The following is an 18,311-nucleotide window of genomic DNA, read 5'->3' as shown; positions in this document are numbered from 1 at the left end:
TGTTAAACAGGATGATTTAAAGTCATTTTCATTCTATCAGAAATAACAGTTTATCTTAAAAACAGTACTGTGAAATACTAAAATATGAAAAATGAAATGTGTGAAATGGAAGTGTATAAATCTATAGACATGCATGTAAAAATAGAAAGTACGCCTACGAATTATTATGTTTCCTTATGAAGATTATCTGAATATACAGTCATTTATCTTCAGTTATATTTATCTTAAATAATTAGACAATACATTTTATGAAAACGAAAGCTGAATAACAGCACATATTAACACAAGTCTAGTTTAGGTATTTTTCGTCCAGCGAGCATGTGAACAGCTCTTCTTCCTGGGAACAGCACAGTCCACCTTAAACTGACATATTAAATCCGGATCTTATGGTTCCGTGTAACATCCCAGGTAGCTTCTCCTTTTTTCTGTACAATAACATATTCACAATAACGTCAGCGAGCAGGGATCATTCAACAACAACAACAATAATAATAATAATAATAATAATAATAATGTAACAGGGCCTGCGTTGCCGGGCTGTTTGGAGTTTCCTTCTACAACATTTCAAAACACCGTGCAAAAGTTCTCGTCAGGAAACTATAGAAAGCTTTATTTCGCCGACAGGCTCCAGCATAGCCAGCTTATCACCTGCCATCCTTCCACCTACAGTCCCCCTCCAGCGGGCTGTGTGACGTCGCCTGCCCTCCTCCCGCGCGCTCCGCAGTGCCGGGATGCCCTAGGAGGCGGAGCGGCCTCCGCTCGCGGTCACATGAGGATGGGAAGGCGCACGCAGTGCCAGCGCACCGGGGTCAGGCTCGGGCTCTGTTCCGAAGCAATGCGGGGAAAGACGCCGGCAAACTCGTCTTTATAAGATCGAGGGGGGGGGAAGCTTTCCCTTCAAATTCCTGCGACACTCTTTAAATCAGCGCAATGGTACTGGGGGGGGTGGAGCTGCCGTGCATCTTAATTATACATGAGCCCGGGGCAGATTCATAAAACTGGCGTTTCCAGAGCCATTCATGGCTGCGTCTGTGACGGACGCGCATTGCCCCGTTACTTTGACTCGTTCTTTGCAAATTTTTTGCTCTAAATTTTGATCGTGTTCGCGGGGCCGTTTGCACGGGTTTATTTTTTTCAGCGCCATGACCCACTCCGGGGGTTGGCGAGTCACCCGCCGCGGTTCGGGGTGCAAAGGGGGCAAGGCTACCGCTCAAGATCGGGTAAATAGGAATGTTTTACAGTAGCACGGTGCTGTGCTATGCGGCGTCTGTACGCACCGACCGCAGATCTCCGCCTTCCAGCGGCCATCGCGACTGTTTTTGCGCGACCCTGCAGTGACGCCTGACTACTTACTTCCTACCTCGCAAAAAATTAAAGAAAACTATTCCAAGGTACGGCAGCATTCATGGAAGGCAGCCGCTTCTCCCGGCTGGAGAGACGGTGCAAATGGCCTGGCGGCAGACGGTGGGACGATGCTGACAGGACTGGTGTCGGCCGGACCGCAGAATGGCAGGGGTCTAGGGCGTCCTAAGTGCGCTGCACGCCATGCAGCGGCAGTGTCTCTGAGCCCGACACAGCGCACTGCTCCGTTCCTGTCCAATACATGTATATAATATATATGCATTTTTATACATAGCTGCTGCGTATAGCCTCCGAGAGCAAGGATGATGTCTAAAGCGGCGACTAAGGAGAAAAAGTCCTTCGGAAAGAAGCTTTTCCGCAGGGGCTCCGTGCGCTCCGTGGGCAATTTCATGAGCAGGGTCCTGAAGACCCTGTCCACCTTGTCTCACTTCGGCACCGAGGAGCACGTTGTGGAGAACGAGAAGGACGACGGCGGCTTCACGGTGTTTAAGAGCGGGGGTAAGGGAGCCGTTACCCCGGGCGAGGGCGATCGCGACGGCATCGGCGGCGACAGGGTGCCCGGGCTGTCCGGGCTAAAGAACCACGGGAACACGTGTTTCATGAACGCCGTCCTGCAGTGCCTGAGCAACACGGAGCTCTTCGCGGAGTACCTGGCGCTGGAGCAGTTCCGGGGAGGGGGCGTCGGGGCGCAGGACGAGCTAGAGGACAAGGACGACAAGGGGATCATACACGGGCAGAAGAAGGATGCTCTGGACAGTGGGGAGGTCACCGAGCAGCTGTCCGGACTCGTCCGAGCCCTGTGGACCTTCGAGTACACCCCTCAGCACAGCCGGGAATTTAAGGTCAGCGCTTGCTAGAAAAGGACCATGCATGTCTCAGGTAGTCGGTGCTTTTGGAATAACGAGTTAAGTTTTCAGGCAAAATGCAGTAAATGCTGAAAATGTGCCTTGGATGATGCGTGGTGTGTATTTTTATGCTGGGGTCTGCACGCAAACCATACATAAAATCAATCTTTGCTTTGGGTATTCAGATGCACAGAAAACATTTTATTTATCCCCCCCCCCCCACTTCAATCCATTTATACCGTAAATCACACGCTCCCTCTATGGATCAGGGCATACCTCACACATATACAAATGAACTAGAGCCAGTTCACTCAGCAGATAATCGCACTGCGTGTTTCTGTGCTGCGAGGACACAGGAGAAATGCCCGCTCCACACACAGAGAAGGTGGGATTCACAGACCCCACTGACCTTTTGTGATACCCAGGGCTGTATATGTTGTACTTATTGATGATATTATGGGGTCTTTGTAGATGGTAGTGATTGTTTCATAGTTAACGATCGCTACTAAATAGACGAGTTATTCCTCTGGAATGAAACGGCAGCGTTATTGAGCTTAATGCACAGGTTTGTGCTGGGGCTGTGTTAGACATGCTGATAGCTTGTGAGTTAGTGGGTGCACAGGCAGGTCTGTGCCCTTCATTTTCAAAGAAATGTGTTGAGCTTCATTGGTGGATTGTTGTTCTCCTCATCTAATTAATATGTAGAGGCGGTTACATTTTTTCTGTATACATGTCGAGTGTTTTTAAACACTCCCTTACATTTGTTATTTTGCTTTTGCTTTAATTGCCTGTAGGTTAGGCTCCATGAGACAGTTATGGTCGCAGTGTCTGTAGCTGTGTGCAGTGGCTTCAGGCCCTTCTGCCCTTACCTTGCAGCTGTGAAATCACTCTGCTGACTATGGGAATTTGCAGTTAGAACTTAGTGAATAATTGTCATTGTTGACACACCACGGCACACAGTGCACAACAATGAAATGTGTCCTCTGCATTTAACCCTTATGTGACACAGCAGGGGGCAGCTAATTCACTGCCTGCTGAGCAGTGCTTGGGGGCAGTACCTTGGTCAGGGTACCTCAGTGGTGCCTTGTTGGTCGGAGATTCGAACCTGCAATCTTTAAATTACAAGTGTGCTTCCCTAACCATTATGCCACCACTGCCCCAGCAACCTCCTGTTGACAAGCGCACTGTCCTAACCCTCTGATCTACACTCTGATCAACCATTCTGGAAGTTTTCCGAGTGTCAGCTCAGAGTGGCATCACCCAGTCTGTGCATTCAGAAGTGACTTTCACTTGGATTTATAAGGAGTTGCTTCCCTCTCTTCCATGTCCAACAGGTGTGTTTAGTCTGGTGTGTTATATATCCTCATGTTTACTGTGGGATTTCAGATTACCTACTTTGCTCAAGGTTACAACAGCAAAGATCTCTCTCCTTGGGACTTTAACTGTCAGCTTTGGGATTGCCCCTTTGTCTCTCTGTGTTGTTACACCTTCTTGATTTCCTGCAGAGATTTTTTTTTTTGTTTTTTGATCAGTAGGTTTTGTGGAAGCCATTGAAACTCTTACCCTGCAGTGCTCCTGGAGTTTTATAGGCCTGCTTCTTGTGCGTAAAATGCATTTTCTTGGTTTACAAGCGGCGATTTGGAAATTATCCGTCTTGGCTGACAGGGCGGGACGAGCAGTTAGAGTTAGCTGAGCCAGAAACCTGTCTTTCAAGTTATTGTATTATTGAGTCATATTAATTAAGGTCAGAGTGGTTAGTGACGAATGACGAGTTGAAGGATCCATCTTTTCACCCCCGTGAGGAAATGTTTGACACTGATCATGTGTGCGGGAAGTTAAATTAAGGGCCCATTTGTTTTTGCTATAAGAGATCTTGGTGTGCTATTTCAGTCGGTGCAGGTCCCACGTAGTGATTTGGGGCACCTGCAGCAGTGTTGGGGATCTGACAGTCGTGTGGTCTGTTCCTGTTTGCCGCTTGTGTTCCTGAGAGAGTGGCGACATTTACGGAACCGGGGGGGGAATTGAAAACGTGAAAATGGGTGAAATCTATGATCCATGTGATCAGTGGATGCTTTTGCCTAAACTTTGGGTCTTGGGTTCGGTCCTCAAGTTAGTAAAACTTTTCAGTGAGTAAATGCAAGGGCACTAAGTACTTTAGCACTTTTCAGCAAGGGTCATCGAATGGTTCGTAGTGCTGTGTTTGTGCGAGTCAGAAAGGTTCTTAATCCAGTCGTGTTCGGATTGGTTTATATGCAGGTGGCCGTTGCGTGAACCTCAGACAGGGTTGTTTCTGTGAATTTGTAAATCTTTGCCACGTATTTTTGTTCTCATATTGTTGTGTGCTGTCCTTTTATGGATGTGTTGCTTAACGGTTTAAATATCTTCAGTGACAAATTGCATTAAGATGTTGAATGCATTTAGATTGTTTCGATTTGCATTTCGGGTTGTTATCCACCACGAACTATCCAGTGTCATTACACTACACCTCCAGTACCTTAAGCATATACATTTATCCGTTTTGTTGTTTGTACTGCCCTAAATGTGTGGATCTTTGGACATTAGTTCACTAAGAGAAAACCAGTGTTATTTTACTAAATACTTTGTGCTTCTGATCTGTGCGTTCTGTAGTGCAGTACAGAAGCTGTAAGATGCTGGATTGCCTTTTTAGCATTTTACGGATTTGTGAACGGCTCCGGCTTTTGGCTCCGACGCCGACGTCACCCGACATCGAGAATCGGCTTGGCGCGCCTTAGCCACTGTAACAGAAGTGGACGCGCAGGCAGATGACTGGCGAGAATCGGTTACCCCTGCAGTTGTTGCACATTTGCGCTGTCCTGTGACATGTAGACGTAGATCCCTGCAGGCAGGCATCTTGTTTCTGTCGTTTTAGTTGACTTTGGCTGCAGTACTTAGTGAAGCGCACTCTGGAGGGGCCCTCTGAACACTTCCCATGAAGCAGCAGGTCTCAGTTAAATTGCACATATTTCTGTGCTTGGTGCCACCGAACAGCTTAGTAAATGAACAACATATAAGGCCACATTGAACGGGCACTGAGCTGCTGGTTTGGTCGGTTGGTGGATTTGCTCACATCTGTGTTATGCAACGGTCAAGAAATGCCAGGCAGGTATGTCTGATGCCTAGGTCTCCCCAGGGTCCATAGTCAGTAAGCCGGTACATATTCAGAGATGCCGTCAACAGCTGCTGTGCTGTACTGCTAATCTTGATTTTCCAGTTTTTCTCTGGAAGGCAGTGAAGCGCAGAGAAGGGCAGAAGTCAGGATCTCTGCCTTGGCCGCTTAGAAAGTGCAACTTTCTGTCTTTCTGAAATTTTAATTGCTTAAAGCCACATGATTTTATGAGGCAGTTTTTAGCAATTTAAAGTACTAAAGACACTGCAGGTTGGATAAAGTCGCTTGCTGGGCTCTTCAGTAACTCATTAGGTTAGAAATGACTGAACCGCCCGAGACCCCGACCAGGATGAGCCGTTAGAAGCTGGAGGGAGGGAGGATGGATGGATGGATGGATGGATGAATAACTGAATTCCTATTTCTGCAATTAAAATCAATAATGGAATGTTGGGTAATGCAAATCAATCCATGTTGCCATAATGACGAGAGAAACAGCAACAATAAAGTGAAATTCTGCTTCAGGATCAGCTCTTCTGGTAACACTGTGTTTGCCTTTCATGCCAGCTGAACTATTAAATTAATTAACAATTTATAAATTATAAATTAGATAACATTAAATTAGTTAATGATCCATACATTATAAATGAAATGCTTCCTTTGGTCTGCTTTCACATGGTTTTATTGCACTTTATTTTTTGCTAGTTTGACCCTGTCTGTAATGCCAAGTTTGCCGCAACTAATGTTTAGTCATTCATCCATTATGTGTGTGTATTTATTTCAGTCGCTGCTTAAATTAATTTTAAGCGCCGCAAAATGCTTTTTCTATTTTTTTTTCCCCCCGATCATTCTGAGTACATGACCATTTGTGGCAAACAGTCACATCAATGAAGTTCAAACTGCTTGATCATCAAGAGATTCATATAGACTAAAGAATAGTTGCAGGAAGTACTCTGGGTCTCATTTCAATGCTTTTAATGCAGAGATGAAAGAGATTTTCGGTGATTAATAGTCAATAAATGTATTGATCTGCGACATTTATGTAGCACACCCACTTGTGTATGTAGTTACATCAATATGTTTATTACAAAGTAAAATTCGATATTAATAATGGCTATGTCTTTTTTCGACCTTAGCTGGTTTAAAGAGAATTTTGTTTATTGCTTTGAATTATTATTATATTTTATACAATGTTCTTAAACTTGTAATGATGAGTAATCGTATCCTAACGTTTATTGTTATATTTAAAGGGAGAGGAATTGAAGAAATGTTTCAAAATCTAGATCAGATTTAATGTTGTAGCATTCATGGTGGTTTCAGTAACTCTGTGCTACCCGAGGATCTGAATAATCTTTACGACTTAATCCCTAATAAACTCCAACATGAATCGCATGCCAAACAGGAAAGGGCCCTTTTCATCCATGTTGTCCTTGCATTTAGTCTCCACCATAGTTTGCTGTGCTGCGTGGGGATGCACCAGTCACAAAGGCGCGGTTTTCCCAGTGACATGGAGGAGATTACAGTGGTTGTCTCTCAAGTCCCCAGGAGAAATCTCACTGTAATTAAAGATTGTAAAAATACAACCTTTGAATATGATTATCTCACTCCCCCCACCCCCACACCCAAAGACCACACCACTGGGAAGTTTGCAAAACCCAGGGAGTTGAGATTAGACGCTCCAATATTATATTTAACTAATGTATCACTCCTACCACCCTGCAAAAAAAAAAAAAAATCAGTTTTTACTAAGAGGGTGGCATTTACAGGCTGTTTGTGGTTAATGTTATCCTGGACTCATCTGTTGTTAACATTCCCCAAATCTAGTAAGTTAGTGAGGGGGTCATCCACCAACATGCTTTAATGAAAATGTTAATTTGACCTTGAGATCCTTCTAATATACAATCTAACATATTACCCTTTATCACAAATATTCCATTCTGCTGCAGCTCTATGGCGCCGTTAACTTCCATTCGTTTCGGCAGGCATGTTAGAATATGGCTTTCCGGTTCCCGTACGGTCTACATGGCTGTCGGGAATCTTGTAGAGTGACTCTGTATTACGCTGTCCCTCCCTTCGTGGCCTTTTATGAAGAGGAACTCGTAAATACATTTGCGTAAATGTAAGACGCCGGATGCCGAGCGTTTGTTGGCCCGTAATGCTCTAGAGATTTACCTGCGTTAAAGCTGGCAGCCGTCCTCGGTTTCTGCTTCGCGTTTCCTTTTTATTTACGTCGCAAATGGCGGCACTGTCACGAGTATTTACGAAGGAGGTGACCTTTTTTTTGCCTTGGCTTTGATTTATTGTATCGGCGATATCCAATAGCCAAGCAGTAATGACCGTAAATGTTACTTCCGCAGGCTGCCCGTGAGCAGAGGCCTTTGCCTTACTTAGCTGCCTCGGGCCTCACAGGGGTGTCTGCCGAGATTTCACACGTGGTAATGAAGTTACCGCTGCGGGGCTGTAATTTAACCCACCCTACCTGTGTGTCTCCGAACATTTTGTTCAGCCCCATTGTGCCGCCCGGACAGCCGGGGAGCACGGCGCTAGGCGACTCTGTTGAAGCGGGATGCTCGGCGGCGTTGAGCGTGTGCTGCTCCGCGCAGTGGCTGAATGAGAGCCGGCCTGCTGTCCGGTGATACCGACACCCTCCACCGCGGGACTGTCACCGCGTGAACCTCCGTCAGCAGCAGCGTCGCTTTTGTGGTATCCAGCTAGCTGCGTTTTTTTTCCTCGTTCATAAGTCAAAAAACAAATTAATCATCAAGCTCCAGACCAGTTCCGTTGATGTTCATTTACCAGGTTTTTATAAAGATTGCAAATCGCTGCGTTACTAGCTGCTGTTAAAAGCGTAAAATACTCCCACCCTCTTATCTGATTTTTCTTACGCTCCTCCAACTGCAAAGGGTATGCGTGTGATGTCACCGCAGGCGAAAGTCACTGCGCTCACGCCCACTGAGTGGCAGTGTTAGCGTTCAGCTTTAAGGTTGCAAAAAACATATGCAGAGCTGGTCTGCGATTGAATGCACAAAAAGATTTAACACGATATAGGAGTGATCTTTTTAGGGACTGTCAAATGACCGATACCCCATCCGGCCAATAGGCTTTGATTTGGCACCAATATCAATCCGAATATCGAATCGGTGCATCTGTACTCCACACACATAGAGCAAGGGAGAGGGAGGGGGGGTCTAGCCCATAGCCATAAGTGGGGGGGAATCTAATGCACAGCCATAAGGGGAGAGGGAGCTCCACACACACAAAGCAAGGGGCGGGGGAGAGATCTAATGCAAAGGGGTTGATCTAACCCACAGCCATAAGCGGGGGGGTCTAACCTCCAGCTGTAAATTTTATCCTTATTTGATTTTTACTTGCAGTCAGTAAGTTCACAGTAACGATTAACAAATATTTCCATGTTTAAAATTAGGCCACTATGCAGCATGCAGACATAACAATCTGTGTCACAACACGAGAGACAAACTTCAGATGATTCTGTATTGCTGCTCTGCAATTTAACAAGGTGGCATCAAGGGTCTGGGATGCACCAGATAGAGTAATTACATTTGTCAAAATGAAATACAGTCAGTTTTGGGGGGGTGAATCAACTTGAGAAATTTCAAAATTAAGTGTTTCATTCACGATACCTGACCTGCTGGATTGCATTCCATACGTGCATATAACTCAAAACGTCTTTAGTTCATCTGATCATCAGCCGGCCGGCCGATAGTCCATCAACATCGGATCAACACGCAAGCAGAATTATAAGCATGCAACATTATTAATGTCTGTAACAACTGTTCGCCTGACATACATATTCGATGTTTTCATGTAATTTCAAATTTCCAAGCGCCATTATGGCACGTTAACTGTCCAGCGAACCAAGTTTTTTTTTTCATAATTCTTGACAAGTGTTTCTGCCATGCTTATGCCGACTTTTGAGGAATACGCTAGTCCTTAGCTTATTCCTCCAAGTGCCGACTGAAATACTACATGTATAATTAAAGAAGTCTTATTTGCTGCATTTCGTTTTATTTGAAAGTGATTTTATTACAGTAAATCTCATGACATCATTCTTTTGTTATCCCTAAAGTTAACAGGAACGTTTGTAGCTCCAAAATGCAGTGCACAAGTCGACTGACGATCGCCCATGCGTACGTACGTGGGGGGGGGGTCAACTACCCAGTGTATGTGTGCGTACAGGGGGGGAGGGGGTCCAAAAAAATCGGTAAAATGTGCGTACGTACTAAAAGTATGGCCCCTTAGATCACCAAAAATGATGGTGACTAGCAGTGCAGTAACCTTGTGCAAGATGTGCAAATGCTTAACCTATTATTAGCCGAGCTCTTGCTGCTCGATGATCAGCATTCATCGTCATTATCAGCCCAGCTCTTTGCTGCTCGATGATCAGCATTCATCGTCATCATCAGCCCAGCTCTTTGCTGCTTGATGATCAGCATTCATCGTCATTATCAGCCCAGCTCTTTGCTGCTCGATGATCAGCATTCATCGTCATTATCAGACCTGCTCTGTGCTGCTCAAAGACCACCATTCATCGTCATTATCAGCCCAGCTCTTTGCTGCTTGATGATCAGCATTCGTCATTATCAGCCCAGCTCTTTGCTGCTCAATGATCAGCATTCATCGTCATTATCAGATCTGCTCTGTGCTGCTCAAAGACCACCATTCATTGTCATTATCAGCCCAGCTCTGTGCTGCTCGATGATCAGCATTCATCGTCATTATCAGCCCAGCTCTGTGCTGCTCGATGATCAGCATTCATCGTCATTATCAGCCCAGCTCTGTGCTGCTCGATAATCAGCATTCATCGTCATTCTTATCAGCTCAGCTCTGTGCTGCTCGATGATCAGTGCTTTGAATTCCTGTATGAGGAAACACATACATGTATTTGTTTGGAGTTGACTCAGTTAATGATTTCTTGGTAGTTGTTTCATTTTACTGATGTTAAGTCGTGCAGTTATTTCAGAATGTCCTGAACAGGGCCTGTACTGTCTTGCAGAACGTTGTGTCAAAGAACGCGCTGCAGTACAGGGGTAACGCCCAGCATGACGCCCAGGAGTTCCTGCTCTGGCTTCTGGACCGGGTTCATGAGGACCTCAACCACCTCGTCCACCCCAGCAACAGATCCTCCATCAAGGTGCGCGCCGGGCTCGTGTGTCTGCATCCTGCTGCCAAAAGTCACACAGGATGGGCAGAAACGACGACGTGTAGCTTTCAAGAACAGGACTATGTCTTTTGTACTGTGAGGCGCTCCTAATGCATTGTGCTGAATTACTCGTTTCTGCAGGACATGGTAAATGCATTTAGGGAAACAAGTACCTCAGTTACCGTTAAGGTGACGAATGCTTCACCGAGGAAGAAGAGTAGTTGATAAAGGAGAACACCTGGACTGGGACTGGATGTCTGAGCTTAACGTAACCGTTCTTAATCTATGTTCCCGGTTTGGATGTATCTCGAAGACTCTCTCTCATATAGGTAATGAGATCCGGCAGCCCTGGCTGGGCCTGTGATGAGAAGCTGCGCTAAAGCGTGATATATAAAACTGCCTGCACTAAGAGTGGAATGTTCAGTCTATTTTAGTGATGTTAGACAAGCCTTAAATATCACAGGTTATTAAGAGGAGAATCGTGCTTCTCCAGAAATGGCTCATTTGGGCTGGGAAAGGAGAAGGCTCTGCATGTGTTCAGGTGCCCTGAGTGCTGAGCAAGTGGTAGGAGAAACAGGTTAATCCCACAGCGGGTGTGGTTACCCCGGACTGACCGCAGCAAGCTGTGCAGGTGGCGAGGGCTAGCCTCGGGTTATCTTATTCATTATGGCGTTGCGGCTTCCACAGTGAAGTAGGAAGATTTACAGCTCCAGTTCCTGCTGGAGCTCCAGGCGAAGGACTGCCAGGCCCGGTCCGTACTGCCAGGCGACAGCTGGGCACATGTGTGTGGTTGCAGGTGTTGCTTCTTGCTGCAGGTCTGAAGGCGTGTTTCCTAATTTGGGTCTAATGGCTGTTGCTTTTCTCTGTAACATTTTGGTTGGGGCCTAAAGATCTGGGTGTGTCTGGAACAGGAGAACCCTCAGGTGTACCGTCGCCTCTTCTCCCTGATCGCCAACTGTTCCGCCTTCTACAAAGCTTCAGCCTGTGTTGATTTATTTTTTTTTTGTTCTCTGGTGTTCATTGTCATGGTGAGATAGGAGGGAGTTCTTTTTGAATGTGTGCTCTCTGTCCTCTCGGTTGCTGTGTGCTCTCTGTGCTGTCGGCTGTTCTCCAGCAGAGGATTAATGCTTAAACCCCCCCCCCCCCCCCCACACATACTTCTCAGCCACCCCTGGTGGAGGATGACAGATCCCTTGAAGGACCCACTCTGCCCCTGTCCGCTGGCTCCTTCGTGCAGGAGCTCTTCCAAGCCCAGTATAGGTACGTCCACCCGCAGCGCAGTGCTGAACACCATAAATTGATGAGTTCCAAGCCCTGCTTCCTGGCATGGGAATAGCGAGCGGTTTTTCGCTGATTCAGATGAATCTCAGCGGTGCTTTGTGAGTGGGTGGAGGGAGGCAACACTGTCTCCGGTTTTATGCTGTGTATAAATCTTTTTGATAATTAACACCTGCTTTTGTGACCGTCCATGCTGAATCCTTGCATTCTGACGTGCAGGTCATCGCTCACCTGTCCACATTGCCAGAAGCAGAGCAACACCTTCGACCCGTTCCTCTGCATATCCCTGCCGATCCCCCTACCTCATACTCGGTAAGCACTCCTACAGACAGCCTTTTCGGGGCCTTTCTGTGCTCGTGTGTGAAATAAAATCACACGTTGGATTTCGGTATGCATTTTCGATTGGGGGGGCATTGTCTGACTCAGTGGGTTAGGCCTCTGCGTCTTTGATCAGAAGGTTGCCGGTTCTAATCCTGTCCTCAGCAGGATAGTCGTCAAGCCCTCAATCAGGGCCTTCAAACCCTGAAATACTTCAGGGACGCTAGATTAACGGCCTGGCCCTGGTCCAAGCTTTACCTCGTTTCCTTACATTGAGGGGCCTTTATACTGCTAACTTGGCTGTCAGGATCAAAACTTCCAGTCGTCAGTCAGTTAGTCCCTGTGATCAGGATGAGGGACTTGATGGCTCAAACTGCTTGCTCTTTTGCTGTCCTGCTTCACTGTTATAAAGCACAGAAAAATGAACTGCAAGGAAGCCTCCTTTAATTTGCCTATAAGGCATCAGCCGGATAAAGGCCCTGTATCACACTCTACAATCATTATCCTCATACTTTATAAAAAATAAAGGTGAAGGGCTAAAATCATCACGCGTGATGGTGACATATGGCTGTTTAGGCCTGTGCTGTGAATTTAACTTGTCCAGAAAGATGATCTTCTCAGCACTTGTGTGTCTATATGGCTTCAGTTTCACATCCCTCTGAACTCTCTGACATCTGAAAGTAACACACTCCATGCCAGTTAAGTTTTTTCTCGGAATACTCTGGGTGTATTTTTAAAGATGCATATACAAAGCAGAGGTCACCTCATTTCCTGCAGAATGAAGACTAAATAAAGTCCATCTGTACAATCCACTCGCCCGGCTATAGCTATTTAGACACTATCCCAGAATGTAAAGGGCCGGACAGGATTTCACACACATGCTATGAAAAGCCAGTACATCTGAAAAGTGAGATTTTTGGGCTACAGGAAGAGATTACCCGTACGGAGACAGGAAGTGTGCGCACGTGGAGCTAAGACTGCTCACAAATCGTTGCGTCGACTTGTTAATCTGCCAGAACAAATATAGGCAGTTGGGTGTCTGTGCCGATGTGAAGCAGGTAAAGTATCTTGCTCAGTGGTACAGTAACCTTGCAGCACATTTGTAACGGTACCTCACACGAATATAAAAAGTTCAGCTCCCTACTGCTGTACCACGATGCCATCTGCTGTGAAATCGTGATAGGGCTTGTCAGGGGTTATTAGTGAAAAAAGTTAACCCTTGGCTGCCTGAACCAAAACAGCAAAAAAGAGAGAAGAATTTGGGCACTACTGTTATAATAGTGCATAATCACTTTTGTGCAATCAGCTGTTTTAGCAGTACTTATTGAAATTTGTATCCGTGTAGTCTTTGTATTGTACCAGACAGTATTACTGGGACCATTGCATTTTAGGTTTATCAAATTGTTGGAAATTCACCAACTTTAGATCATCTGAATAGTTCAATTGGATATACAAAGCTGTTCAATTGAGAGAAAAAATAAAGTCAACTTATATGTAAATATGAAAAAGAAAATATAACTGGGGCAGTATTAACGGCTTACTGCAGGGACTCTCTTACGCAGCCCTTAGCAGTGCTGAGGGCATCTAAGCGGCTCTCGCCATCGTCTGTGAGACCCCTGCACCTTTGCTGATATGGCTTATGTTGGAAATATTTCAAATATCGCTATATGATCTGTTGCCAGGAAATATTTTAATATTTATAAAGAAAACGGAGGTGAACATTTGCCCAAAATAAGTTCTGTTCAGCTGTAGTTTATCTACCAATAGAGTCTGTCAAATAAGTTTGTTGTGTTGCAACAAGTTAGTTATACCAATAGACACAAAGCAGTGCTGACAGATCTCTCCGTAAGCCTACTGTCCAGGGGTGGACTCTCCGTAAGCCTACTGTCCAGGGATCTAGTGGTGCCAATTTTTCCTCTTCCAAATGAGCCAGCACAAGGTAGCCTAATCGAAGAAGAAACTGCACAAAGACACAAGACCACCATAATGTCTCCAGTGTCTATGTCATCCCATTTGAATGGTAGACGAATTGTGAATAGATGTTGAGAGAACACAATTACATGAGTGTATGCAAAATGTTAAGACTAACCTTTGCCGCTTTCATTAGCAGATTATTGACGTTCCATTGTTTTAAATTCCCTACTGTTTCTGAATTGGGTCTAGAACATAGCTGTAATGGTGCCTTAGGGGCCCCTCCCCATGTCATCCCAGGCCCCGCAGAAGTCTGACCAGGTCATCTTTCATTTTCTCTTCCTCACTCACTTCGCTAAATTTCCCAAAATAGTGTCTGAATGCATCCAACAGCACGGAAGCATGTGATTAGGATTGACTCACAGAGCATGTGCAGAGCTCATGCCAAGTGACAGCAGTAAACTTTTAAACATATGCAAACATATGTAATCTTGAAAAGGAACCATCATTAAGATCGCAAAGCTTGTTCGGTTTTTTTTGCCACAACAGAGTAAGTATGTTGTAGCGCAACGTACTGGAGATGTCCATGCGACAGATTTTGACATGGGAACCCCCCCCCCCCCCCCCCGCACCCTCATTTGGCAATTTTTATCGAAATGATTTCAAATAGTGCATTGCAAAGTCACGTTGCTTTGGAAAATATGCGGTGTAATGCCTGGGCAGTATAAATATATTAAAACTAGATACTGCCCAATCCTGACCTTCAACCTTGGCTTCTGCAGTCCTTGCGATGTGACGGTTGCAAATGTATGACATGCACAGTCGATATTAGCATGCGCATTTCGCTCTGAAATATCCTGGTATTCCTCTATTTCCTGATTCCTGATATGTTAAGCTGGCTAGCAGAAGGATTTTGATTAATTTAGGTATTTTTGGGAAAGATCGCTTGTACCTTTCTGCGGACGACTCCTCCTCGAGCCCTTTCAATGTGATACATGGTGTTTTCTAAGCGATTTTTTTTTTTTTTTTTTTTTTTTTGCACCAACCTTCAAAGACTTGTTTGCTCAATTTTTCTTTTCGTGGAAGGTTTTGACAGTTTCTGCAGTAGCAGCAAAAATGGCAATCTGTGGGAGCTGGGATGTACAGCGTGAGGGTGCTGGCTCTCTGTCACAGAGGAGCTGCACTGTAAATGGGAATCTAATTGTTCTAATCAGACTTTGATTTCTGAAAGGTGTCAATAAATGCTATGAAAACAAATCAATTTTTGTACCATATCCTTGCATTCTGTTTTTGCATTTTTTATTTGATCTGAAGTGTCAGACAAGTATGTATGGACCAATACTGTTTCATTGTCCATTTTCTCCCATATGCATCTGTTGGATGCCAAAAAGCAGGCGTCCCAATAAAATATTGACCACTACCGTAAATTTGTGAGTTTTTTGTTTTGGTTCGAGCCTTGGGCCTTTGCTATATCTGATCTGCAATGTCAGTGTTATGTTGTAAAATTTTCAAAACTGTTGTGGTAAAACTTTAGGTTGCGTGGTCATGAAGCAGAGGAAATGCTCTTTGTGTGGGGTGGGGATGTTAACCAAATTGCACAGAAACTGTGGTCGGCGTGACTGAGGGAAGTGATGATGGTGTCTATACAGCTCATTATGTCTGAACAACTGCCTGCAGGAAAACAGTCACTGATGTTTTAATGCAGCCGTTTGTTTTCTTGTTGACATTCACAGCCTTTCACTGTTTTCCATACAGAGTTAGTCAGTGCTGCTAAGGAACATGATGACGTTGGAATGCTTTTAGCTGTCCCATGTGTTTGGGAGGCGTGTGTGTGTGTGTGTGTGTGTGTGTGTGTGTGTGTGTGTGGGGGGTTGTTATCGAGTCAGATCATCAGTGTTCTTTAGATGATTAATTTGATTGCAGTGTAAAGTGTATTCATTGCACAGGACATGGCTCCTGCCAAGTGGTCCTGACTCCTTATTTGATAGAGGCCCAGTCAGCAGGCCTGACTCATTTGATAGAGGCCCAGTCAGCAGGCCCGACTCGTTATTTGATAGCTTTTTAGACTGTGAATGGACTTAGTGTGTGAGCCATTGACTGGTTAACAGGCCTTTCAAGGTAGATGGACACAGCAGCTAATCACCAGTAATCTAAAAGAGAACAGACATCTGTGCAGATGAAGTTGTTGCTGCTTCCTGCTTGCAGGCAGACTGCCCTTTCTCTGTTTGAATGTTCTGGTGTGCTCCAGCTACCTCACCACGCCTGGGCCCTCTCTAAGCCAGGTCTGGCTCCCGCTGTGTTCCTCTCGGACGTTATGCTCATGGTGTGCCCCTCCTCTGTCCAGGCCCCTGTACGTGACTGTGGTGTACCAGGGGAAGACGTCTCACTGCATGAGAATCGGAGTGGCCGTACCTCTCCACAGCACTGTGTTCCACTTGCGAGAAGCTATCTCTGTGGAGACCAAGGTGCCCTCTGACCAGGTACTTTGTCTGTCCAACTACTACAAGCTGGTTTTTTTTCCACACCATATCAGGTAGGGCTTAGATAAGCAGATCTATGGCTTAAGGATTGGCACAAGGTGCTTAACGTCAATAGCAACAGTTATTGTGCATATCCAGGTATATGAATGCACAGGTATGTGCTACTGTGGATAAGGGTTGGGTTGGGTCGAGTGTTTGAACCCCACCCGTCGTGGTGGCATGTGACGCTTTTGTGTTCTGCGGACTCTGCTTTGCTCCTGCTGTCCAGAAACATGTGGTTTAGGCCAACTGGTATTTCCAGTAGGGGTCAGTGTGTGCCTCACTGGCCAGAGCACTGTGCCTCAAACGCTTGCCGGCTCCAATCCCACAGTCGGCACAGTGACATCATCGTTTTGCCCCTGAATAATGTCCTATTTGTTTTAGGGAACGTGCCATCCTGCTTTATCAATACTGTACGTCTCTTCAGTTAAAAGCGTTAAAACCCCCCCCGCCCCCCCAAAAAAAACTGCATGTGTCTCTCATGTGTGCAGGTGTTTGTCCTGTCCTTCTAGGGCAGACCCCCCCTGCCCCCAACCCATCCTGTAGGTGGACCGTGGATGGATGGATGGTTCATTATTATTATACTTGTTATTATTTAAGGCATTTCCTTACAACATCAGCTTAAATCGATGAAAGCTTTTATTCACACATTTTCTCAGGGAAATCTTCTTCTCCTGGTTTTATTTGATGTTAAATACAAACTTTTAGTGTAAACATTTGAACTTACAGGACTTGCTGCTCTTTTTGTGCCCTGTACGGGTCTGTGAGCTGAGACCATGGTCTGTGAGCTAGGCCCCTGTTGGGCAGATGGGAGCCCTCGTGGCTGCATGCTCTGGGGCATGAAGGGTACGCTATTGTGTCCCTGCTGATGGTCAGCGGTCTCATTGTGCCACGACATGACAATGGGTGACACTATCCCCCCATCCAGCCCCAAAAACCATCTGTATTCATAAAACTGGGCCCTGGACAATGGTTTGATTTTGGTATTTATACTTTGTGTTTATTTCTTGTGGAAAAACCCACCTCTTGTACCGTTTCTCTACTGAACAGTTGTTTCAGTTCTGATCTTCTTTTATCTTTCTTACGCAGATCGTCTTGTGCGAAATGTATTATGACGGCTTCCACCGCTCTTTCTGTAACGACGCCGAGGATCTTAATATCATTCAAGAAAGCGACTCGATCTTTGCATTTGAAACGCCGGAGACTTTCAGACCGGAAAATGCTTGGGCTCAGAGAGGTATTCTTTGTCATACATGGGTTGTGTTTTTTGTTTTGGTTCATTTGGTTTGTTTATTTTATTTTTATTTTTTTGTAGTTATTCATTGATTCATCCATTAAATCATTACAAATTTAGTATTTTTATACTCTGGATATATAGTATTTAAGTAATTGTAAAATGTCATTCGTGTCATTTTAGGGTGAAATATTTTCAGTTGTTACAAAAAATCTTTTCTACCATTCTGATAATTAATGATGCTGCTTTATAGACCTCATGCTATCAGGCATCTAGATTCTTGCACAGTTGATCACTGTTTTGCCGTCTATTGAGGAGTGATTCTCAACACGAAACTTGAACTTCTGCTTTATTTTAGGAAGCCTGCAGACAAACCTAAATCAGAACAACTTGAAGTATTCAGCAGAGAACAACAGGACGGCCTCGTTCATGCAGGGCGCGGTGTCACCCAATAAGAACTCTGAGAAAATCGTCTTGCTGGTGTGCAACAGGACTTGCACTGGCCACCAGGGCAGGAGGTACTGGGGAGGACTGGGGCGGCAGGCTTAGCCACGACTCA

General features: G+C 45.3%; 1 protein-coding gene and 1 long non-coding RNA gene across 3 annotated transcripts in view; one reads left to right on the top strand and one right to left on the bottom strand.

Moving 5' to 3' along the window:
- Window positions 1-202: 202 nt before the first annotated feature.
- Window positions 203-785, bottom strand: LOC125717642 (uncharacterized). Its single transcript, XR_007384575.1, has 2 exons — window positions 649-785; window positions 203-425 (listed from the first exon to the last, which is right to left on the bottom strand). It is a non-coding gene; the product is annotated as an uncharacterized LOC125717642 (long non-coding RNA).
- Window positions 786-849: 64 nt separating this feature from the next.
- usp31 (ubiquitin specific peptidase 31) overlaps window positions 850-18,311 on the top strand; it is a 29,029-nt gene continuing 11,567 nt past the window's right edge. Inside the window, exons 1-7 of one of the 2 annotated variants that reach the window (XM_048990784.1) lie at window positions 850-2,204; window positions 10,346-10,483; window positions 11,658-11,752; window positions 11,990-12,082; window positions 16,344-16,479; window positions 17,608-17,755; window positions 18,111-18,270. In XM_048990784.1, coding sequence (XP_048846741.1) covers window positions 1,665-2,204; window positions 10,346-10,483; window positions 11,658-11,752; window positions 11,990-12,082; window positions 16,344-16,479; window positions 17,608-17,755; window positions 18,111-18,270 — 1,310 coding nt within the window. In that variant the 5' untranslated portion in view covers window positions 850-1,664. Of the gene's footprint in view, window positions 2,242-10,345; window positions 10,484-11,657; window positions 11,753-11,989; window positions 12,083-16,343; window positions 16,480-17,607; window positions 17,756-18,110; window positions 18,271-18,311 lie in introns of both variants that reach the window. The other variant, XM_048990785.1, reaches the window with a different exon arrangement.

The sequence above is a fragment of the Brienomyrus brachyistius genome, chromosome 22 (assembly GCF_023856365.1).
Source record: "Brienomyrus brachyistius isolate T26 chromosome 22, BBRACH_0.4, whole genome shotgun sequence".
NCBI classification, from domain to species: Eukaryota; Metazoa; Chordata; class Actinopteri; order Osteoglossiformes; family Mormyridae; genus Brienomyrus; species Brienomyrus brachyistius.
The sequence above is the reverse complement of the archived record's forward strand: the minus strand, read 5'-3'. Positions and strand labels throughout refer to the sequence as shown.